The sequence below is a fragment of the Populus trichocarpa genome, chromosome 12 (assembly GCF_000002775.5).
Source record: "Populus trichocarpa isolate Nisqually-1 chromosome 12, P.trichocarpa_v4.1, whole genome shotgun sequence".
NCBI classification, from domain to species: domain Eukaryota; kingdom Viridiplantae; phylum Streptophyta; class Magnoliopsida; order Malpighiales; family Salicaceae; genus Populus; species Populus trichocarpa.
The window spans coordinates 1,895,861-1,914,072 of record NC_037296.2 but is presented as its reverse complement, the minus strand read 5'-3'; the positions used below and the strand labels follow the sequence as shown (position 1 = coordinate 1,914,072).

The 18,212-nt window shown below is 33.5% G+C and overlaps 2 protein-coding genes and 1 long non-coding RNA gene across 3 annotated transcripts; 2 read left to right on the top strand and 1 right to left on the bottom strand.

The window, feature by feature from the left end:
• The first annotated feature begins 7,174 nt into the window (after window positions 1–7,174).
• Window positions 7,175–13,375, top strand: LOC7464281 (uncharacterized). Its single transcript, XM_002318399.4, has 11 exons — window positions 7,175–7,450; window positions 7,542–7,752; window positions 8,202–8,284; window positions 8,399–8,499; window positions 9,653–9,748; window positions 9,979–10,032; window positions 10,557–10,705; window positions 11,685–11,802; window positions 12,208–12,295; window positions 12,743–12,976; window positions 13,067–13,375. Exons 1-10 carry the CDS (start codon window positions 7,297–7,299, stop codon window positions 12,940–12,942), a joined length of 1,254 nt encoding a protein of 417 aa, XP_002318435.4. The 5' UTR covers window positions 7,175–7,296; the 3' UTR covers window positions 12,943–12,976; window positions 13,067–13,375.
• On the bottom strand, window positions 9,233–14,551 carry LOC112323633 (uncharacterized). The gene is made up of 4 exons (XR_008056990.1): window positions 14,388–14,551; window positions 11,648–11,869; window positions 9,897–10,003; window positions 9,233–9,738 (listed from the first exon to the last, which is right to left on the bottom strand). It is a non-coding gene; the product is annotated as an uncharacterized LOC112323633 (long non-coding RNA).
• Window positions 14,552–15,507: 956 nt separating this feature from the next.
• Window positions 15,508–18,130, top strand: LOC7496405 (uncharacterized). Its single transcript, XM_024582896.2, has 4 exons — window positions 15,508–15,686; window positions 16,801–16,873; window positions 16,953–17,008; window positions 17,831–18,130. Exons 1-4 carry the CDS (start codon window positions 15,631–15,633, stop codon window positions 17,943–17,945), a joined length of 300 nt encoding a protein of 99 aa, XP_024438664.1. The 5' UTR covers window positions 15,508–15,630; the 3' UTR covers window positions 17,946–18,130.
• The last annotated feature ends 82 nt before the right edge of the window (window positions 18,131–18,212 follow it).

The following is an 18,212-nucleotide window of genomic DNA, read 5'->3' as shown; positions in this document are numbered from 1 at the left end:
TTCAGATCAGTTTACGCGCACCAAAACTAATCTCCAGATTCACTAAACAGTCTATAAGCCTAATAGATAGGTAAAATATCGCGTGGGTGACAAAAATACACATAAAAATTAGAACCTAGAATGTAGAGGCAGGGAATTCCCTAGGCCATGAACCTGGATGACAAAAAAAAAATTAACATTAGATTTTTTATTTATTTTATTAATAATGGTAAAACTATGTTAATTTTTTATATATACTTTACTTTCATGGTAATTCAATGTTATTTATGAATGGTAAAACTACATTCTAGTTTCTTTGGATTCCATAAGGTTACATTTTACTATTTTAACTTTTATGCTCTTACATTTCTCAATGTGTCACGTTCATTCAATTATAAAGTTTAATTTAAATTTAATTAATAAATAAATTTAAACTATAAAATTTAATTAATTTTCATATATTACTTTTATCTCCTTCATTTTATTCTATCGAGTATTTTAAAAAAAAAATGTAAATATATATATATATATTTTAAAAAACTGCTTTTAACAATAATTTATTCCTTTTAATTTTGTAAAATAATTTAAGTTGTGTTCTTTAATAAACGGTGATGTTTAGATAGTGTTTGACATTGTGTTTTGAAAGTATTTTTGAAAAAATTAAATTTTTTTTATTTTTTTTTGTTTTAAATTAATATTATTTTTTTATATTTTCAGATATTTTGATGTATTGATGTTAAAAATAATTTTTAAAAATAAAAAAATATTATTTTAATATATTTTTAAATAAAAAATATTTTAAAAATAGGTGTGTTAAAATGTGGCGGTCAATGATTATCCTAGTTACCCCGCTTACAGCATCCGTCTTTCTTTGGAAGATACATAAAAACGGTAACGTTCCAGTGACATACGTCACCGTTGGGGAGACCAAATGGTGTCGTTTTCTTTTTGGTAGGCCCAAGGGTGACGTATCATATGACCAAATGGTGGTTTCATTCATGGTTGATTTGGAAATTTGATGGCTTCTACGTTTTCTAGTCAAATTTTGGTTTTTAGGTCATTAATCCTTAAATCTAATCTATTCCATTTAAACCTAACTTTATTAGTAAAATTCAAAAACAGCTTGATTAAAATTAAATCAAAATTAAATTAAATTAAAAATATACAAAGTAAGTAAACTTATGGATTGACGAATTACTCTACTAATCTAGTACGTAATTCAAAGTTTTATCTTCTATATTTTTTTAATATCTATTTTCAATTAGTAAGCAACTTGTAAAGTTGTCCCATCATGATTCTAGATTAGATTAAAAGAGTATTTGTCAGTGTTGTTATAATTGTTTTTCAAATAACTTTTCGTGTCGAAATGCATGTCAATGATGTTTTTTCATTTTTTTAAAATTATTTTTGATATCAGCACATCAAAACGATCTAAAACATACAAAACATATTAAATTTTAGCAAAAAAAAATTTAAATTTTTTTAGAAACACGGTTTGCACCGCGTTCCCAAACAGTTTCTAAGTGTTCGTTTGACAACGGGTGTAAATTGTGTTTTTAAAAATTTTGAATTTTTTTTTAAAATAATTTTTTTTATGTTTTCCGATCGTTTTAATTTGTTAATATCAAAAATAATATTTTAAAAATAAAAATTTTTATTTTAATATATTTTTAAATAAAAAAATTCTTTAAACCGTTGTTACTATCACAATTCCAAACATGGAACAAATTATGTTTTGTAATTATTTTAGAGCAAATATATTTCACAAATATCACACTATAGGTTGAATATTGACTGGCGAAGAAAATTTGACGCACCAATCTTGGCATATTTGGGATATTGTAATGGAAGCTAATTATCACATGGCTTTGGTATTCAACAAAAGACATCTGGAGGTCTTACCTAATTCTAAAATTTGTTTGTATTCAACAAAAGTATATGATTAATCTAAGGTGAAATCAGCATCCAAGATTGAATCCGTCGGATCGGAGTCAGTTTTGGTACATCGCCGGCAACTCAGCTTTTTACCTATCAAAATTGAATCAATTTCTTTAATCAAAGTATGCTTGACCCATGGTCTCACCCGGTTTAGGGTTCGAGTTGTTGTCCGGTCAACTCATGGACTATTAGATTAATTTATAAATTACCAGGTTAACTGAGATGAATTCTAAAAACAAAGTTGTTTTAATAGAAATTAAAAAAGCTAATTGTAGTTAACTCAATTGGGTTTCATTCAAGGTTAATCGGAATGTGGGTTTCATTGAAGATCAATCGGAAAGCAAGCTCGTAGACGGAGTTTAATAACTATGATATTAGCTACAATACCACTTACTCAAGCTGAGCATCAAATAGCTATTGCAATCAGGTCTTAAACATTATCGTGTTTACATGAAGGTAGGGCGTGTCCATGGTGATTTCAAAAGGGATAGCGATGAAATACAGGCGCTGTGATGATATCTACGTACATTGCAATTGCTCGAACCTTTTGGCAGGGCTGGCGAACAGATTTATTCTACATATCATTCTTATTTTTAAACATTTTGGATTTCGAGACTTATCATTATATGCGGTTAATTTCCTGGCTCGAATTGCAGCTTAATCTGTGGCTGTGAGAAGAGAGGAAACTCCTATGGACTTCGGCTGGAGGATTGTAAGATTGTATGGCTTTATACCTCCAGGCTCTTGTGCTAATTAAGTTTGACATTGATCGACCAAGCCAGAGTTCAAGCTTTTACGTGGTTTTCCTATTGCATGGGAATGGAGGAGTTTGGAAATTGAGTGAAAGAACTTGAAGGAAAAAGCAATTAATCCATCAGCAAAAGAAAAAAGATCAAGAACAAGATGCTCCTTTTCTTAAACATCGTAACAGAGATTTGTACCTTGAAATTTTCCCTTTTTTACAAAGTTTTTATTGCAGCCTTTTAATTCTCATTCCATGAAGTGCTTGCTTGGATAATTTATACTTCACATTCCCTATAGCTATATATGTCAAGGCATGTGAAAAAGGGAAATGGCTTGTTACAGTTCTGTGCTCTACGTACCTTCATTATTTTGCAGGCAGGGCCCTCTCCAAGCAAGCTCTTGCAAGAACTGAAAGTTTTTGTTGTTGTTTTGATCAGTTCATTTACTTATTATTCAGTCTAATTAAGTTTTTGTTCAAGGTTGATTTATACTCTAAGCCTGGCAGAAATGGCTGGCTTTCTGCAACTTCTGTTGATCATTCTATTAAATGAATTGAGTGATGCAAGAGATTATATCATAATTTGCTAAGTCATCTGGAAGAGTGAATCACATGAGAGTATCAGATCAGTGGCTTGAAAGATTGAGCTGGGGCGATCGATCAGTTGCCATTATATGAGGGAAAATGAAGTAATTGAGCTGCTTCTCTGCTCACGGTGGCTTAGAAAAAGTTGACATGTCTCCAATGACGTCACATGCAGTATTATTAAGAGAACGTGATGAATACCAAATGCATAATGCACGAGATTCAAAACCTAATTATCGAGGAGGAGACGCAACGTCCGTACAGCAAAAGAAATAACTAGGATTTTTCAATCTGATCCAATGATCAAAAGTTATACATTGTTGATATATCTCATTTGACACGTCTGGACTGCTTCCTTGTCGATATGCACCCCGCGTCATGAGGTGAGGTTAATGAGTAGAAAATAAATCAGCTCAGAAGTGCAAGAATTAAAAGTAAGCTATGTTATCTGCAGTTAATTTCTGCTGGGAGTGTTTGTGAGGGCTGGTGAAGCTACTGATGGATATCTCAACTCAATGTATGCTATAATGATAGACTATTTGAGCTTTTTTCGTTTCTTTTTATCGTGTGTGTCAGAGGCATTCTGGTGTCACCAGCAAGGGGGATATTCCTGGAAGCTCCCATTTCGTCAGCCCAGTTTGTAAAGTCTAACATTTGCGCTTCGACGCATCATCTCACAGGTTGAAATCATCTTTGCGCTTAAAACATGGAGGGAAGAAGAATAGAAGAAATGGCAGACAAATCACTAGGATTTTAAAATATTTAGGGTTAGGGTTTAAAATATTTTGACAGCATAGGCCGATGCCAACTTCTGTCATGAACCCTAAATGGGCTGGAATCGATGCCAGGACTTGGTCACCTACCTAGGATTTTACAGCTGATCAACTAGCACAGACAAAACGGGTGTTGAAATTCACTAACAGAATTTGTAAAACCAATATAATCTAAATATCTCTAAAGAAAATAAAATCTGACAAGACAATGCAATCTGAACAAAAATAAAGGTATATTGAAGAGCAGAGCTCATATACAGGTGTGCATATACATGCTCAACTGTAAGAGATAAACACAAGCAAACAACCAACAGAGACGTCAATGGACTCTTCCTAAATGAAAGATGATGCATTACTACATTTTCAGTTCGTACTTCACAAATTTTCAGACAGAATGAACTTAGAAAAGCAAAGAAAAGGGTACCAAGACTAAATTGATATGCACATATGAGAGCAAATGACAGATTTCGACGCTAGTCTTAAAATGTCAGCTCAATGGAGGCAGGTCAATTAATATCAAGCAAGGAATGCATCCATGTTATTGTTTCCTTAAACTCATCAGGGGTACAAATTACATGTAAAACACTTTGATGACATTGAGCCATGCCAACCCCCTCTCACAAACCCTAAATGGGTTGGGATTGATCCCAAAACTCAATCACTTTCCTAGATTTCTATTGCTGAACAGGCATGGACAAAACAAATACAGATTCCAATTTCAGTTATATTCTGTCAATTGACAAAATCAACAAAATAGGATTGTTTAATTTTACTTAGTTATTCTCAACCTCTTCTGAGACCAAAACCGACAGTACTACCGTCGCTATGTGCACCTCAAATTCAGACAACTAGCGAAAGGGTCATCAAAACCATTCTCATATTAACAAAACAAAATATGTACAGGTCCAATGAGGTTAGATTGGCGTGACCGAAAACAAAAAATGTCAACAAATCACCAAATTTACAATATTGAGATAATTAAGAACCACAGACTAGTAACGAAACAAGTTGAATATCATCGGAAACAAACCGAAAATCCTCAACCTGATATGAGACACTGCATAATTTACCAAACCCTCCATTGATGACTGACAACGAAGCTGTTGGAAGAAGACGAGTGTGATATAAGATAAAAAATAGGAATGAAAACTGGTTGAATTAATTTCCAGAAATTAATTTACTTTCAACAGAGGTCATCTAGTTGACAATCCAAGTCTTACTCCCATTTCGGATAGAGCTTTAAGAAACGTTAGTTCTGTATATAAAACCCTTGCTGTCAAAACTTAGGTCCGGAACTGAAGCCCGCAAGTTTTTCCGTCTTCTGGACAAGACAACATATTTTGTGTCGAGGAAAAAAAGGATTTTGTGAATCATGTTGTCCGGTAAATCGCTCAACTTGTCTTCCATTTTTCTGTAAGCCCTAAAAAACCCATTTAGAAGACCTGAATAACAAGATGAAACAATGAAGAAGCAGTGATACCCAACCCCATTTAGGGACGCAAAGACAAAAAAAAATTAGAGCTTTGGTATCCTGTGATAGGGAAGATAATTGATTTTGGAGGCATTGGTGTCCTTTTATTTTTAATTTTCTGATAATTTTGTCCAATTTTTTTCATATACAAATTTATTGTTTCATTATAGTTTTTGTCAATTTTTTATTTTTATTTTCTTAATTATGATATCACACAGGGTAGGTTGTGATGTGTTGAGGACATATTCAAAGTATAAGAAAAACTCAACAAACTAGAAGAAAAAAAAAGAAAAAAAATCCAAATTTAAATAGTAAGACAATTTTTTTTCTTATGAATAGGGAAGACAATTCAACTTTCGCTATTAAATGTTAGATGAATACTACATTCTATAATATAATAAGACAAATGATCTAGAAATAATCTTTGATTAAAAGCAACGTAGTCTGCACATGTTGGTTGACTGATCATGAAACTGTTAATTGTCTAGTTATATATATATATATATAAATTTCAATTTTTTAAATAAAAATTATTAATATTGATTTAGTTGGTTTTAACTAGGTAAATCGAGATAACTAAAAACCCTGCTAAATTAACCGAGTTTTACTAAGTTAATATTTTTTTCATTCAACTTAAAACCTAATCCAGATTAGGACTTCAGTCTTGAATTTTTCTAATCAATTTATTAGATTAAATTGAAATTAACAAATACATAAAAAATTATTTTTTATAATTTCACTTATAATTATAATTATAAAACCTGAACTAACTAAATTCAGGACTCAACCAACCAATGACCTATATTGATTCGTGTTAAATAAAAATAGAAAAAGAAAAAAACCTGGATGTCCAAGTTGACCCGATTAAAGTCCGACCCATAATTCGTTAATTTTTTTTAAAAAGAAAACAAAATGTTTTGGTCAAAATAATATCATCTTAATAGATATATTTTTAAAAATTAAAATTTACTTAAATCAACTTTCATTACTTAAATTAAATCCTAGATTTATAACCATGCTTATAATATTAAAATAAAATAAAATGATATTATTTTTCAAGAAAAATAAAATAAAAGATTTGTGATTAGGTGAACCTCACTCTAAAAGGACCGACCACCGTGTGCACACACACTAGGCGTCGCTACTTGGAATCTTCATAATTTTCCCACGTTGCCCCATGGCCCAAATTAAACACTTTGACTTTGTATGAACAGAAACAGCCTTCTATCTATGCGGCTAAAAAAGCATCCGGTTCTCATCTGCCACCCCCACCAAACTTGTCATCTTCATCCCCAATCAAGAGTAAATTATATATTAGTCCTTCAATTTCAAAACAACTGATTGGTTAGTCCATGTAGTTCAAAAGCTTCACATTTAGTATTTATATATGCCTTGCGTTTGGATAGTTGCAACTTTTGGTATGGTTGAAGATCTTATTGGCGCTGTTGTACTTGTGGCTGTGCAATTAGAAGATATGAATCGTGAATTATTTTATATTAATTAGTTATTATATCAAGTTGTTAGTTTAACCACTGGTTGAAAAAGTAATGGCTAATAAATAGAAACAAAGTGATGAAGGGACTGAATTATGTATGAAGGTTTACAGGGACTAGAAAATGACATTTCCAAACATATAGGGACTAAGTGATAATTAACTCCCCAATAAATACACCCCAACATCACCGAATTATCTTCTTCTCTGTTTTCTCCTCTCTTTCTGGAAGCTTGCAAATTCTTGTCCAAACTCCTTCCTGTCTTTCCATTTGTGCTATACTGTACAGTTTGTGTTTGTATACGAAGCAAACACCATGCCTTTTTGTGAGGTAGCTAAACAACAGACCAGTTTAGATGATACAGTTGATGCTGCTAGCAGCAGCAGCAGCAGCAGCAACAACAACAAAGGCATCAAAATCTTTTACAAGACTTATGGTCATGGCCCCACAAAAGTTCTTCTCATTATAGGTAATAACAATCATCAAAAAATAATCTTTCTTTTTCAGTTTTGAATTGGGTTTCTTTTATGGATGAATTGTGGATTGTTTGCTGGGAGCAGGATTGGCTGGGACACATGATTCATGGGGTCCACAAATAAAGGGACTTACAGGTACAGAGAGGTCCAATGACGACGATAGAATGAGGGCCATTGATCCGAACTCAAGTGATAGTGGGGGTTGTGGGTATGGTGGCAATGGTATTCAAGTTTGTGCCTTTGATAATCGTGGTATGGGAAGGAGTTCTGTGCCCACCAAGAAATCTGAATATACGTGAGTTTTCTTAGACTAATTTCATTGAATATTTTATGTGGGTTGTTCAAGTTTGATTCTTTTGTTGTGGGTCATTTGAATTTTGATGCATGGATATGTCTTATGATTTCTTTTTGTAGTTTTGGTATGTTTTCTGATCTGGGTTTTGTGTTTTACTTTCTTGAAGGTGGATGTTGAAGCTCCATTTGCTTTACAACTTTCTTTTGAGATTTTTTTTTTCTCGTTTGGTTATGAGAAAAATAGGAAAGAAATTGAATTTTATCGTTTAATAGTTGTGTAGAATCAGAGAAATCATAGGTAATTTTAACCTATCCATGTTGAAGCTTCATTAGTTTTTGATACTTGTGTTGCTTGGCAATATAATTGGTTGTTGATAAAAGAGCAGCTAATTGTTTAAGCAAAAGGCGTGTGGGATCCATTGGTTTTTTATTTTTAATTGCTGAGTGCAGAACAAAAATAATGGCAAAAGATGCAATTGCTTTGATGGATCATTTGGGTTGGAGAAAAGCTCATATATTTGGCCATTCAATGGGTGAGTCAGTGATTCTGAGTTTCCCATTTTTGTTATTGCCATTACTTAATGTAACTGAAATCAACTGCTCGCAACAACTGATTCTGAGTTTGGTTTATGTCACTGTTGAAACAGGTGCTATGATAGCTTGCAAGTTAGCAGCAATGGTGCCGGACAGAGTTCTATCTTTGGCATTACTTAATGTGACCGGTGGAGGTTTCGAATGTTTACCAAAGGTATTATATATCTTCATGTCGCTGCTCAGCTGTGCTGTCTACATGTTTCTACGAACTCTTCAACACTAACTTAGTTCCCTCAAATTCACTCAATTCACATGTGAATCTACTTCAGTAATAGGTGATAAGATGTGTATTTTCCAGAGTTTGCTTGATAAGATGTGTATTTCATCTTCACTATGAAAACACTGATTGGATATTAGTGGGGTCGGACATGGCCACTTTTTAAATTATTGCTTCACTATGGATCAACTGGCAAGTTAATCAACGCTTCTGTGCATTAATCACATCAAAAGTCACAATGCTCGGCCTGCAACTTGGCACCAGAACGGCCTGTTCTATAGGTGAGAGAAAAAAAAAAAAAACCGACCTTGTTTTGGAGGTGATTTGTGGATTTGGTCCTCCAATCATCTGATCTATTTAATATAAACATCATAGTGTTTAAGATTGATACAGGATTAGCTGCTAACAAAAATCCACTGATTAAGTTCCCAGCTACAACTTTTTGGCCCTGTGTGAACTTCTCTTTCCCGACCTAACCTAGTTTGAAGATTATCTTTTGTGCTACCGAGCCTTTGGCCTTTTGGGAAAATAATTTTTTTAATGTTTTAACATCGGTATATCAAAATAATTTGATGTTTTTTCAAGCCAAATGTATTTTTGAAACTGAAACACATTCAAAGGTAGCTTCAAACACAAAAACAAACAATGTTTTAATAACGCTATTTGTAACACTCTTTGTTAGTGTTGGATCTTCTTTTGATAATATTTGATAAGCCTTTGAGCTGCTAATGATCAATATATAAGGTTAATATTACATCATTGTGAGGGCACAGAGAGAACTAGATCTTCTCTGGTTCTGTAATTGATTTGAGTGTTCTTGTTTTCACCATTGATGGAGATTGCCAAAGAGGGGTGAAGAAAATATAACTGTCTGAGTAGTTTCTCGTGCTAATGTGCACTGGGAATCTCTCTTATCAGAATTCACGTCACATCCATTAGTTTTGTAAGCTCTCAACCACATTTTAAGCTATTTGGTTGTCACCAGCCATAAAGTGCATTTTTCTTTTCCGAGAACCAGAGGGTATTGTCTTTCCTGTTTTAAAATTCGAGTCACATGATTAAAAAATGATGAATTTTTTGTATCTTGCAGCTTGACAGTCGAACAATATCTGTCGCTATCCGTTTCTTGAAGGCAAAAACTCCTGAGCAAAGGGCTGCAGTTGACTTAGACACCCACTACACAAAGGTAATGATGAGAAGCGGACCAGGAATTTGGGTAGCTCTGGAGAAATTCTGTAAAGAGGCTTATAGCTACTTTGGAAAATGGAAAGAAATCTTCCCCACCAGATATGGAGCGTCTTTAAAAAAACCAAATGGAATGTGCAAAGACAAACTTGGCATGTTTACTCTCTGATAGTGTCTCGAGTCAGTTTTGTGACTGCAGGAACTCACATGATGTTTATTTCTGATCTGCAGGAATATCTTGATGAGCATGTTGGGTCTAGCACAAGAAGAGCAATTCTGTATCAGGTATGAAAAACGTGATAATCTTAAACCTTAATATTTGTTCTTTCTTTCCTTGTATTTACAGTAAGACGTTGCTAGACTTTGCTTCTTAGGAGTGTCTGATTTTCTTATAGTGTATTGATGGGTGCATACTAACACCATAGAACAAAACAACTAAGAAATTTCAGATAATATCAACCATGTAAGCAACGGCTGCAAAATCAGCATCCTTTGGTTTGCATAAATATTGCTGAATTAAGCTCATATCTAGCATTTTATCAGGAAGGTGACCTAAAAGTACACATTGACATCCATAGATGTGACTATCATAGACATGTATGTTTCCCAGCTTCCAGCGAGTTATGATTGCAGTGAAGTTTCTCCTCAGAATGCGACTAGGACTAGCCTCAGGTTTTCAGCTCTTAAAAAAATTTATATGAGACCCCTAGTTAATTTGCTTGTGACTGTGACTGTGCAACTTGTATTGACCTTCCATTTATTACACAAGTATGTCTCTCGCTGGACCTTAAAAAAAAAACATGATGCAGGAATACGTCAAAGGTATATCATCAACTGGAATGCAGTCTAGTTATGGTTTTGATGGTCAAGTCAATGCTTGCTGGACGCATAAGATGACACGAACAGAAATTGAATTAATCAGATCTGCTGGATTTCTTGTATCAGTCATACATGGCAGGTTGTGTTCTCTATCTTATTTCCGTGGAATACACGATTTCTGCCAAATCATTAATCTAATATTATTCCTTTTACCTATACATTGTATTTTAAATTTTTATTATGCAGGCGAATGAAATATACAAAGCTACTAACTCATTAGAAAAGAACATGTTTGAAGAAAGATTGTGTGAAATGGTGCCCTGAAGCACAGCGAGTTCTTACAAAATTATGTTTTCATGTGGTTTCATTGAGATGAATTAAACAGCTTTTCATTTTATCAATTACTTGAGTGGAGGATAATATGATTCATAAAGTTAGAAATCTGTCTTGGTCTAGTAGTATAAAAGAAGCCAAAATGCGCAAGGATGCAATGCAAGTGAGTGGGTCTATCATGCAGAAAATACTTGGTCAAAATCATGTTTTCTATATGCTGTCAAGCATCTGAGTATTCAGTACATAAAAAAACCTTCCCAAAATTTAGAAATGACATTATTGATTGATGAGTTGAGAGCAGTCAAAAATCAAAGAACCATTGACAGATAATGAGTTTCAGGCTCTGATTAGTTTTTTTCTGATATTAAATTATTTTTAAGACAATTTGCAGATGCAAACACATTTTATTTAACAAGGCAATGAATCATTCTCCATGTTTCATGTCATCACATTTCAGAACGCTTATCTTAACTCTTTAAATATCAAAAGTCAAAACTATACTCTAGCAGCATACTTGATAGTGTTTTGCCAATGAGTTCTGGAGCTTTATAGACTGCTTATTTTGTACATAGCCAGTCTGCCGTCAATGGTCTTCGTTGGTAGATTCTCTTGTTTTTCTTAATGGGTGGTAGCCCTAGGTGCATATGGTAGTAGATTCTTACTATTTACGTATCAGAAAAGAAGATGAATATTTTTTGTCACGTGTAGTAATGATATACCATAATGACTACATCCTTGAGTACTTTACCTGCTTATGACTGATTTGAGGTGCTCGGAATGGCTAGGCATGATATCATTGCTCAAATATATTACGCGAGGAGGCTTGCAAAGAAGTTGCAGCCTTTTGCTAGATTGGTTGATCTCCACGGTGGGCATCTAGTGAGCCATGAGAGGACCGAAGAGGTATTCCTGCTATCTTATATAGAAACATGGCATGACAGCACCATTGCATTATGGAATGGTGTTTGTTCTGCAATAAAGAATTATTGTTATTTTAGGGTAACGAATGCATATATGAACATTGATCGAGAAATATTTTTTTTCTCCATGGTGAAACTGGAAATATTATAATATTGCACTTGATTAAGAACAATAGTAGATGCATATGTTGCTGTGTAGAAGGATGTGGCAAGTCCATGATTCAATCACGAAATGCTTAACCACTTTTTGTATAAACTAACAAAAATACGAAATATTGGTGTTTCACCACCGGCAGAAGTGCATCACAGAAATTGCATTTTGCGGTTTATTTAATTTTGTTTGACTATGCGTAAAAATCCAAGTATTGGTTTTTTTTTTTTTTTTCAGGTCAATCAAGCTCTTTGTGACCTGATCAGTGCTTCGGATAAAAAGATGAACCCACATGTTTGGACTAATTTTCCCAAGGAAAGCTCTCGTAAGTATCCACATTCAGTAAGGGTTTCTGTTGGGTGTTAGCAATGGTTGGGATTGCCACCATGAGCATGCTGTAGTCTATATTTCCCCTTTTCTTTTCTGGGAATGAGGAAAGAAAAGGGAGATCGTCCGAAGGACATGTTATTTCAAACTCCATGGATTCCTGGCCTGCACCATCCTAACTTCTCTCCTAAAAGGAATGCCTATCTCTTTGGCAACGAAAATTTGAGCATGTTTTTCATTAAAGTAGTTCAAAATAGAGAATGTGCATCAAGAAACTTTCCTAAATGGAATCCATTGATTGAGACTTCAATGGATGCCTCTAGCGACTAAAATCTGGTGGAAGAAAGGATGATTGGATCTATACATGCAAGTACCATGCACTGCCATTCTTTTTTAAAGTCATGAGCTAATATTTTCTGGCTGGTTTTTTCCCCTTCTTGTCCAGGGTGGTCAGAGAAAGGATCATTATTAGGTAAAACATGTGTAGAGGGTAAAACCGACGACATCTGCTCGACAGTTTGTGTCATCGAAAAGCTGCATCTAAGCATATCATATGTCTTCGGTCTCTTTGTGTTCATGTTTGAGTATATACAAAGGGCCATAAGAAGTCGGCATCCAGCCAGAGTTGGATCTTCCCTCACATAAGCTAATTAGTCAATAAAATCCACCATTTTTACAGGTAATTTCATAAGGTTTCTCGCTCTCTGTTCAAGGCATTCTTCTGCAAAGGGGAAAAACTTGAAACATTTCATTTCTGTTCATTTTGCAGGTTTATTGACTTGTGACCCTTGTGGCGTGGCCCCATGTGACCATAACTGGGGAACTATACATTCAAAATAAAGAGCAACAAGGCCAAGCAGACCTTGTTATGACATAAATTAACATCATGATTCAGGAGGCTGTATAAAGAAACCTGAAACCACCATCAAGGCATATCTCAAGCCCTTGGATTTTGTTTACCAAGTAACAATGTTATTAATAAATTGGTTTGGGGGTGAGCAAAGACCTCAATGGAGAAGTCACAATAAGTGACCCATTTTGGCTTTGTATACCAGCAGCAAATCATTTTTACTGCTTACCCCTTCTGAGAAAAAAACTTGCCATCCTTTCCCCTGTGTGTTTATGTCGCAAACAGATTATTTCTTGAGTATATTATTATATCACAAGCATAACTATATAACTAGAAGAAAAGGTTGGCTTAGTTGGCCATGTATTCTGGTAGAAGCAATGGCCATGGCAAGTCTTTTTGACAAGCACCGACCTTCTAAATTCTACATTTAACAAAAGCATCATGATATTGCACTAGAAAAATGAAAAAAATTAGACATGGAGTGACTGCTCCGTTCTTAACACAAGTAAGACAAGGCAAATGCAAACCGATCGAGACAAACATCCAATTATACAGAGAAAAAAGACCTAAATTAACAAATGTACTCTCAGGATCATTTGACAATGAACTCGCGACTAATTTTATAGATAAATTTCCCGCCCACACTAGCTGCTAAAGCATGCCTAACTACTAGTTATCACCACCGGATAATTAAAAAAATGATTGCAAGAAAATTATGTCAAGGCAACTATTAGTTATAAGTGATTGACACGGCACAAATCTCGGATCCCTAGTTGAACCAAAAAAAAATCTAAAAGTTTTAAAAAAAACTTTATAAAAGTACAGTTTTTGACTGGTTTTTCTAAGGTGTCATGGTGCTTTAACACCTAGTCAACCTCTCCCTATTTTTGTGAAATCCGCTGGAGACGCTTTCGACATGACCGAGTTCAATAACAGTGCTACTAGTAATTCAAGAAAAGGGAACAGCCGCAAACAAGATTTGGATTCAGACCATTTGATGGTCGTATGCACTTAAGACTCTTCTTAATCATCAATAAGTTTCTCACCAAAAGCATGTATTAATTTTAGAGAGAACGAACTCTAGCTAGTATTTCTTTGTAGATATTATAAAAGAAAGACCCTCTAAAACTTATGGTGAGTGCATGATACAAACATGTAGACAAAACCTCCATGCATGCCCATAGGTACAAGCTGATCTCATGAGAAAACGAAAACAAATCAGAGGATTTATATGTTGTACCTGTTGAAAAAGAGCGTGGTGGCTGAAACTTGTTGCTGAATCCTGGAATGAAAATGGAAGCTGTGAGCAGTGAGCGTATCTTTTGGTCAAGAAGCTGAGCTTGGAAGAAAAGAAAGAACGGAAAGAGTAATAAATACAATTTAATAAATTACAAGGCAGAGGGACCAGTCTTATCAAATATTCTGCTGGAATATCCTCTTATGCCCTTTCCACAATTTAACCTTCACAAGTTTCCTCACTTTTGTGTCCTTTCCTTCTTGGAACTCTGGGAGGCTCCAGTGAAAACTTTTGATATTTTTTTTTAAAAGTCTGTTTTATTTAAAAACTTATTTTTTAATATTTTTTTTATAATTTTAATGTATTAATATTAAAAATAAAAAATTATTTTTATATATTTTTAAATAAAAATTATTTTTAAAAAATATCGTGTATCATAATACCAAACACACATTTAGCTAAAAAGTTATGTTTTTTTTTTAATTTAAGTTATAGAGTATATTTTTAAAAATTTTATTGAATTTCATTAAGTACATCATATTGATATGAAGATATAGTTTTGAAATTTATTTTAAAAAAATAGTTTTAAATAATATATAAATCGAATTAAAAATACTTATTATCATCTAATAAAAACAAAATTTAAAATTTATTAAAAAAAACAACCTAGTCTTAATTAACTATTTAAAAACACTTATTATCCTAGGATAAAAACAAAAAATTCAGACTCTTAAATGGGTTTAAATTCTACATGGGTCTTAGAAAAACTTTCCAATAAAGTATAATTTTGTCCTTATTGATTTATCAATGTTCCACTTTTGTTTCTATAGTTTATAATTTTATAATGTCACTCTTATAGTTTTAAAAATTTCAATCTTGTCCTTATTACTTTTTTGGAAGGTAAGATTGAGAGAATTAAAACTATAAAGATAGAAATAAAGCATCTTTTCTCATCCTAATTTTTTCATACCATTAAAATAGAAAAAAAGAAAAAGGAAAAAAGAAATATTGTGTCCTTCACATCCTTTCTCAAGGGTATGTTTGTCAAAACAAATAATATTGCATCCAAATCATTAAAAATAAAAACTACATCGTATTATGTAACAACTAACAAGTCCCCCTACCTGTCTCTCTGAAGACATGAAACGGCACCGTTGAATAATTATGGCTAAAACTTATAGTTAGTTTCAGTTGTGAAAACTGCAAAAAGGGTGTCAAAGCCAAGTCATTACTGCAACATCAAGTGATGGCTGCTGCTGCTGCTGCTGCTGCTGCTATGGATGCCCAATGGGATTTCAGCTGGTACTTTCTTTATCTTTCTCTTTATTTACCAAATCCCTTTTGTGTTTCACTGCATTTTTGTTCTGTGTCTATAGTTTCTTGGAGTTTTTCTTTTTATGTTTCTTTATCTCAATACATCTAAAGTCATACTTTTCATCAGCAAATATCTTGTGTATGTGTGTGTGTAGTCATGAAATTTTTTTACTTTTCCATTTATTGGCTTGAGGATTGATTTGGGTTTTTTTCATATTTGATGTTAATCGTGTAAAGTAATAAAGACTCGATCTTTAGTGTTGTCTTCTATGGATAGTTTTGAATGACATGGTTTGTGAAGTGATGCTTTCTTGTTTGTGGGTTTCTTTTTAAAAATTGATTTATAGTGCAGAAATTGTATCAAAATAGCTAAAAACTTGTGATTTATAGCTATCAGTTTTTGAGTTTTACCATTGGTGCTGAAAGTATGTCAATATGCTGTTGCTTGAAGTAAAGTAGCAGAGGAAATTAGTCTTGATTCTTTCCTTTTCTTTTTGGCTTGCTGTCCCTATTTGTGATTTTGGTTTTATCAATTTAGCTGTATGAAAGGAACTTGTTTTGAAATTGAAGGAATGTAGAAGAAAAATAAGTTTTTTTCATTTTTAACATGTTGGGTCTATAACTTTAAAGTAGGTAGATTCCATCTTTGTAGAAATTAAAGTAGGTAGATTCCTTTTGACTATAATTAATAAGATATTTAAGTTTTACCAACGCAAGGCTAACGTGTTATTAGCTATTATCTTATGACAATGAAGTTGCATTATCATAATTAGCTTATTATGCAAAATTTCAAATTCTGTATTGTGGTTTGTGAAGCTTTTGATACTCAAGAATTAATTAGTTAAACATGTTTAAAGAATGTGAGCAAACAGTACTAGAATACTGAGAATATCAGGCAATGCTTATAATTTTGATGAATGAATTCACATAGAAAAGAATCTATATGCAAGGAAATATGATGAATTCACAGAAACTGTTTTGTTGACATGCTCTATTAAGTGCTTCTGTTCAAGAGGCACCAATTGTAGTGACTGGTTATTTACTTTTGAGAATTTCTTTATAAATCACTGTTTGATGTTGTGGAATAAATTGTCTTCTGCAGTGACTTCGAAGTAGATTTTGGGTCTGAGGAGAATGCTTCTATAGTATATGCAGCATTAGCTGTTGATAAGGAGGTGAAGCAGTCGCATAGTTTCATCTCTGCATTGATTGTTGTTTAGTTAGATCCTTATTTTTCTCTTTTTCCCAATGCAGTTGCAGCCTGATAAAGTGAAAAGGCTGATGTCGGTCTCTAATGGGAAGTTGTCAGTGTAAGTTTGTTTCCACGATGATGGTTAGCTTTTATCAGTGCTTGCTTTCTGTTTATTGTTTAAATCTAATGGATTCTCTAGGATGGCAAGAATGAAATGTTTTCAAAATTTTGTGATGGTGATATACTGATTTTAACCTTTGCTTTGAATCACATGCAAGAGAAAAACTGTCATCCCTTTTCTTATACTTGTTTCCTTGCCAATAAAAAAAAAGAGTTTCTTTGTATACAGCCAATTGATAATCCAGTTTCTTTTTCCCCCCTATCAAGATCGCGCTTTTTGGACTACTTCATTCAGCCCTTTAGGCATAACATTCATGTGTTTCTGCATCACACACGCTTATTATAGCATTTATTTATTATGTATTTTTCTGCCTCTTGGAAACTGTTGATGAAGCAGGAATTTGCTCAGCTTGTTGCTTGGAAGATGCAAATAAAAGAACTGTCCCCTTACAAGTGTGATCATGAACCAATCTGCTATACTCATGCATGCTCTAACCCAACCTCCACTCTAATCCTACATCTTCCATCACTCCAGCTGGTCCATAATGCCTATCGCAAATACAACAATAGCCTGACTATATATTGTTTTTTAAGCAATTAAATCACACCATTATTCTTTCTTTGAAAACAAAAAAAATCTGTAAATTAGCTATCCTTCTCTTCCTACCTTTAGTTGTTTACCTTTTTTCAAGTCAAGGGTGTGTTTACCTGGTGTCTGTGAAGTATCTATGTACTGCATGCCTTTCCCTTGTGTCAATTTGCCAAATACCTTACTGTTTGATTTGCCCTTCCAATGATCTGTTTTTTGATGTAATGATAGGCACTTTGAGGCAGTTGAGGCGAGATTTCTCCGAGCATCATTTTCTGCTTTTGTGGATGTCCTTACGCTCACAACAAAAACAATTGAAGAATTTGGAAAAGGAATGGCATCATGACATGTATTAGTAGTCACGAAGTTTTGTAGAATGTTTTGTAATCTTAGTCCATTACAGAATTTTTTTTTTTTTTTTTTTGACAAGCTTTGGTTTGAGGTGTTATTTGATCATGACGGATTATTATGCTATTGTCTCAATATGCACAAGGCATTGTGTTAAAGAAGAATTTAAAGATACTAAAGCAAGTGGTTATCAGAGACATAATAACAGGCTCCACATCACCCACCGCAGTCATTTGATGTTTTTTGCAACCATGGTTCAGGCATC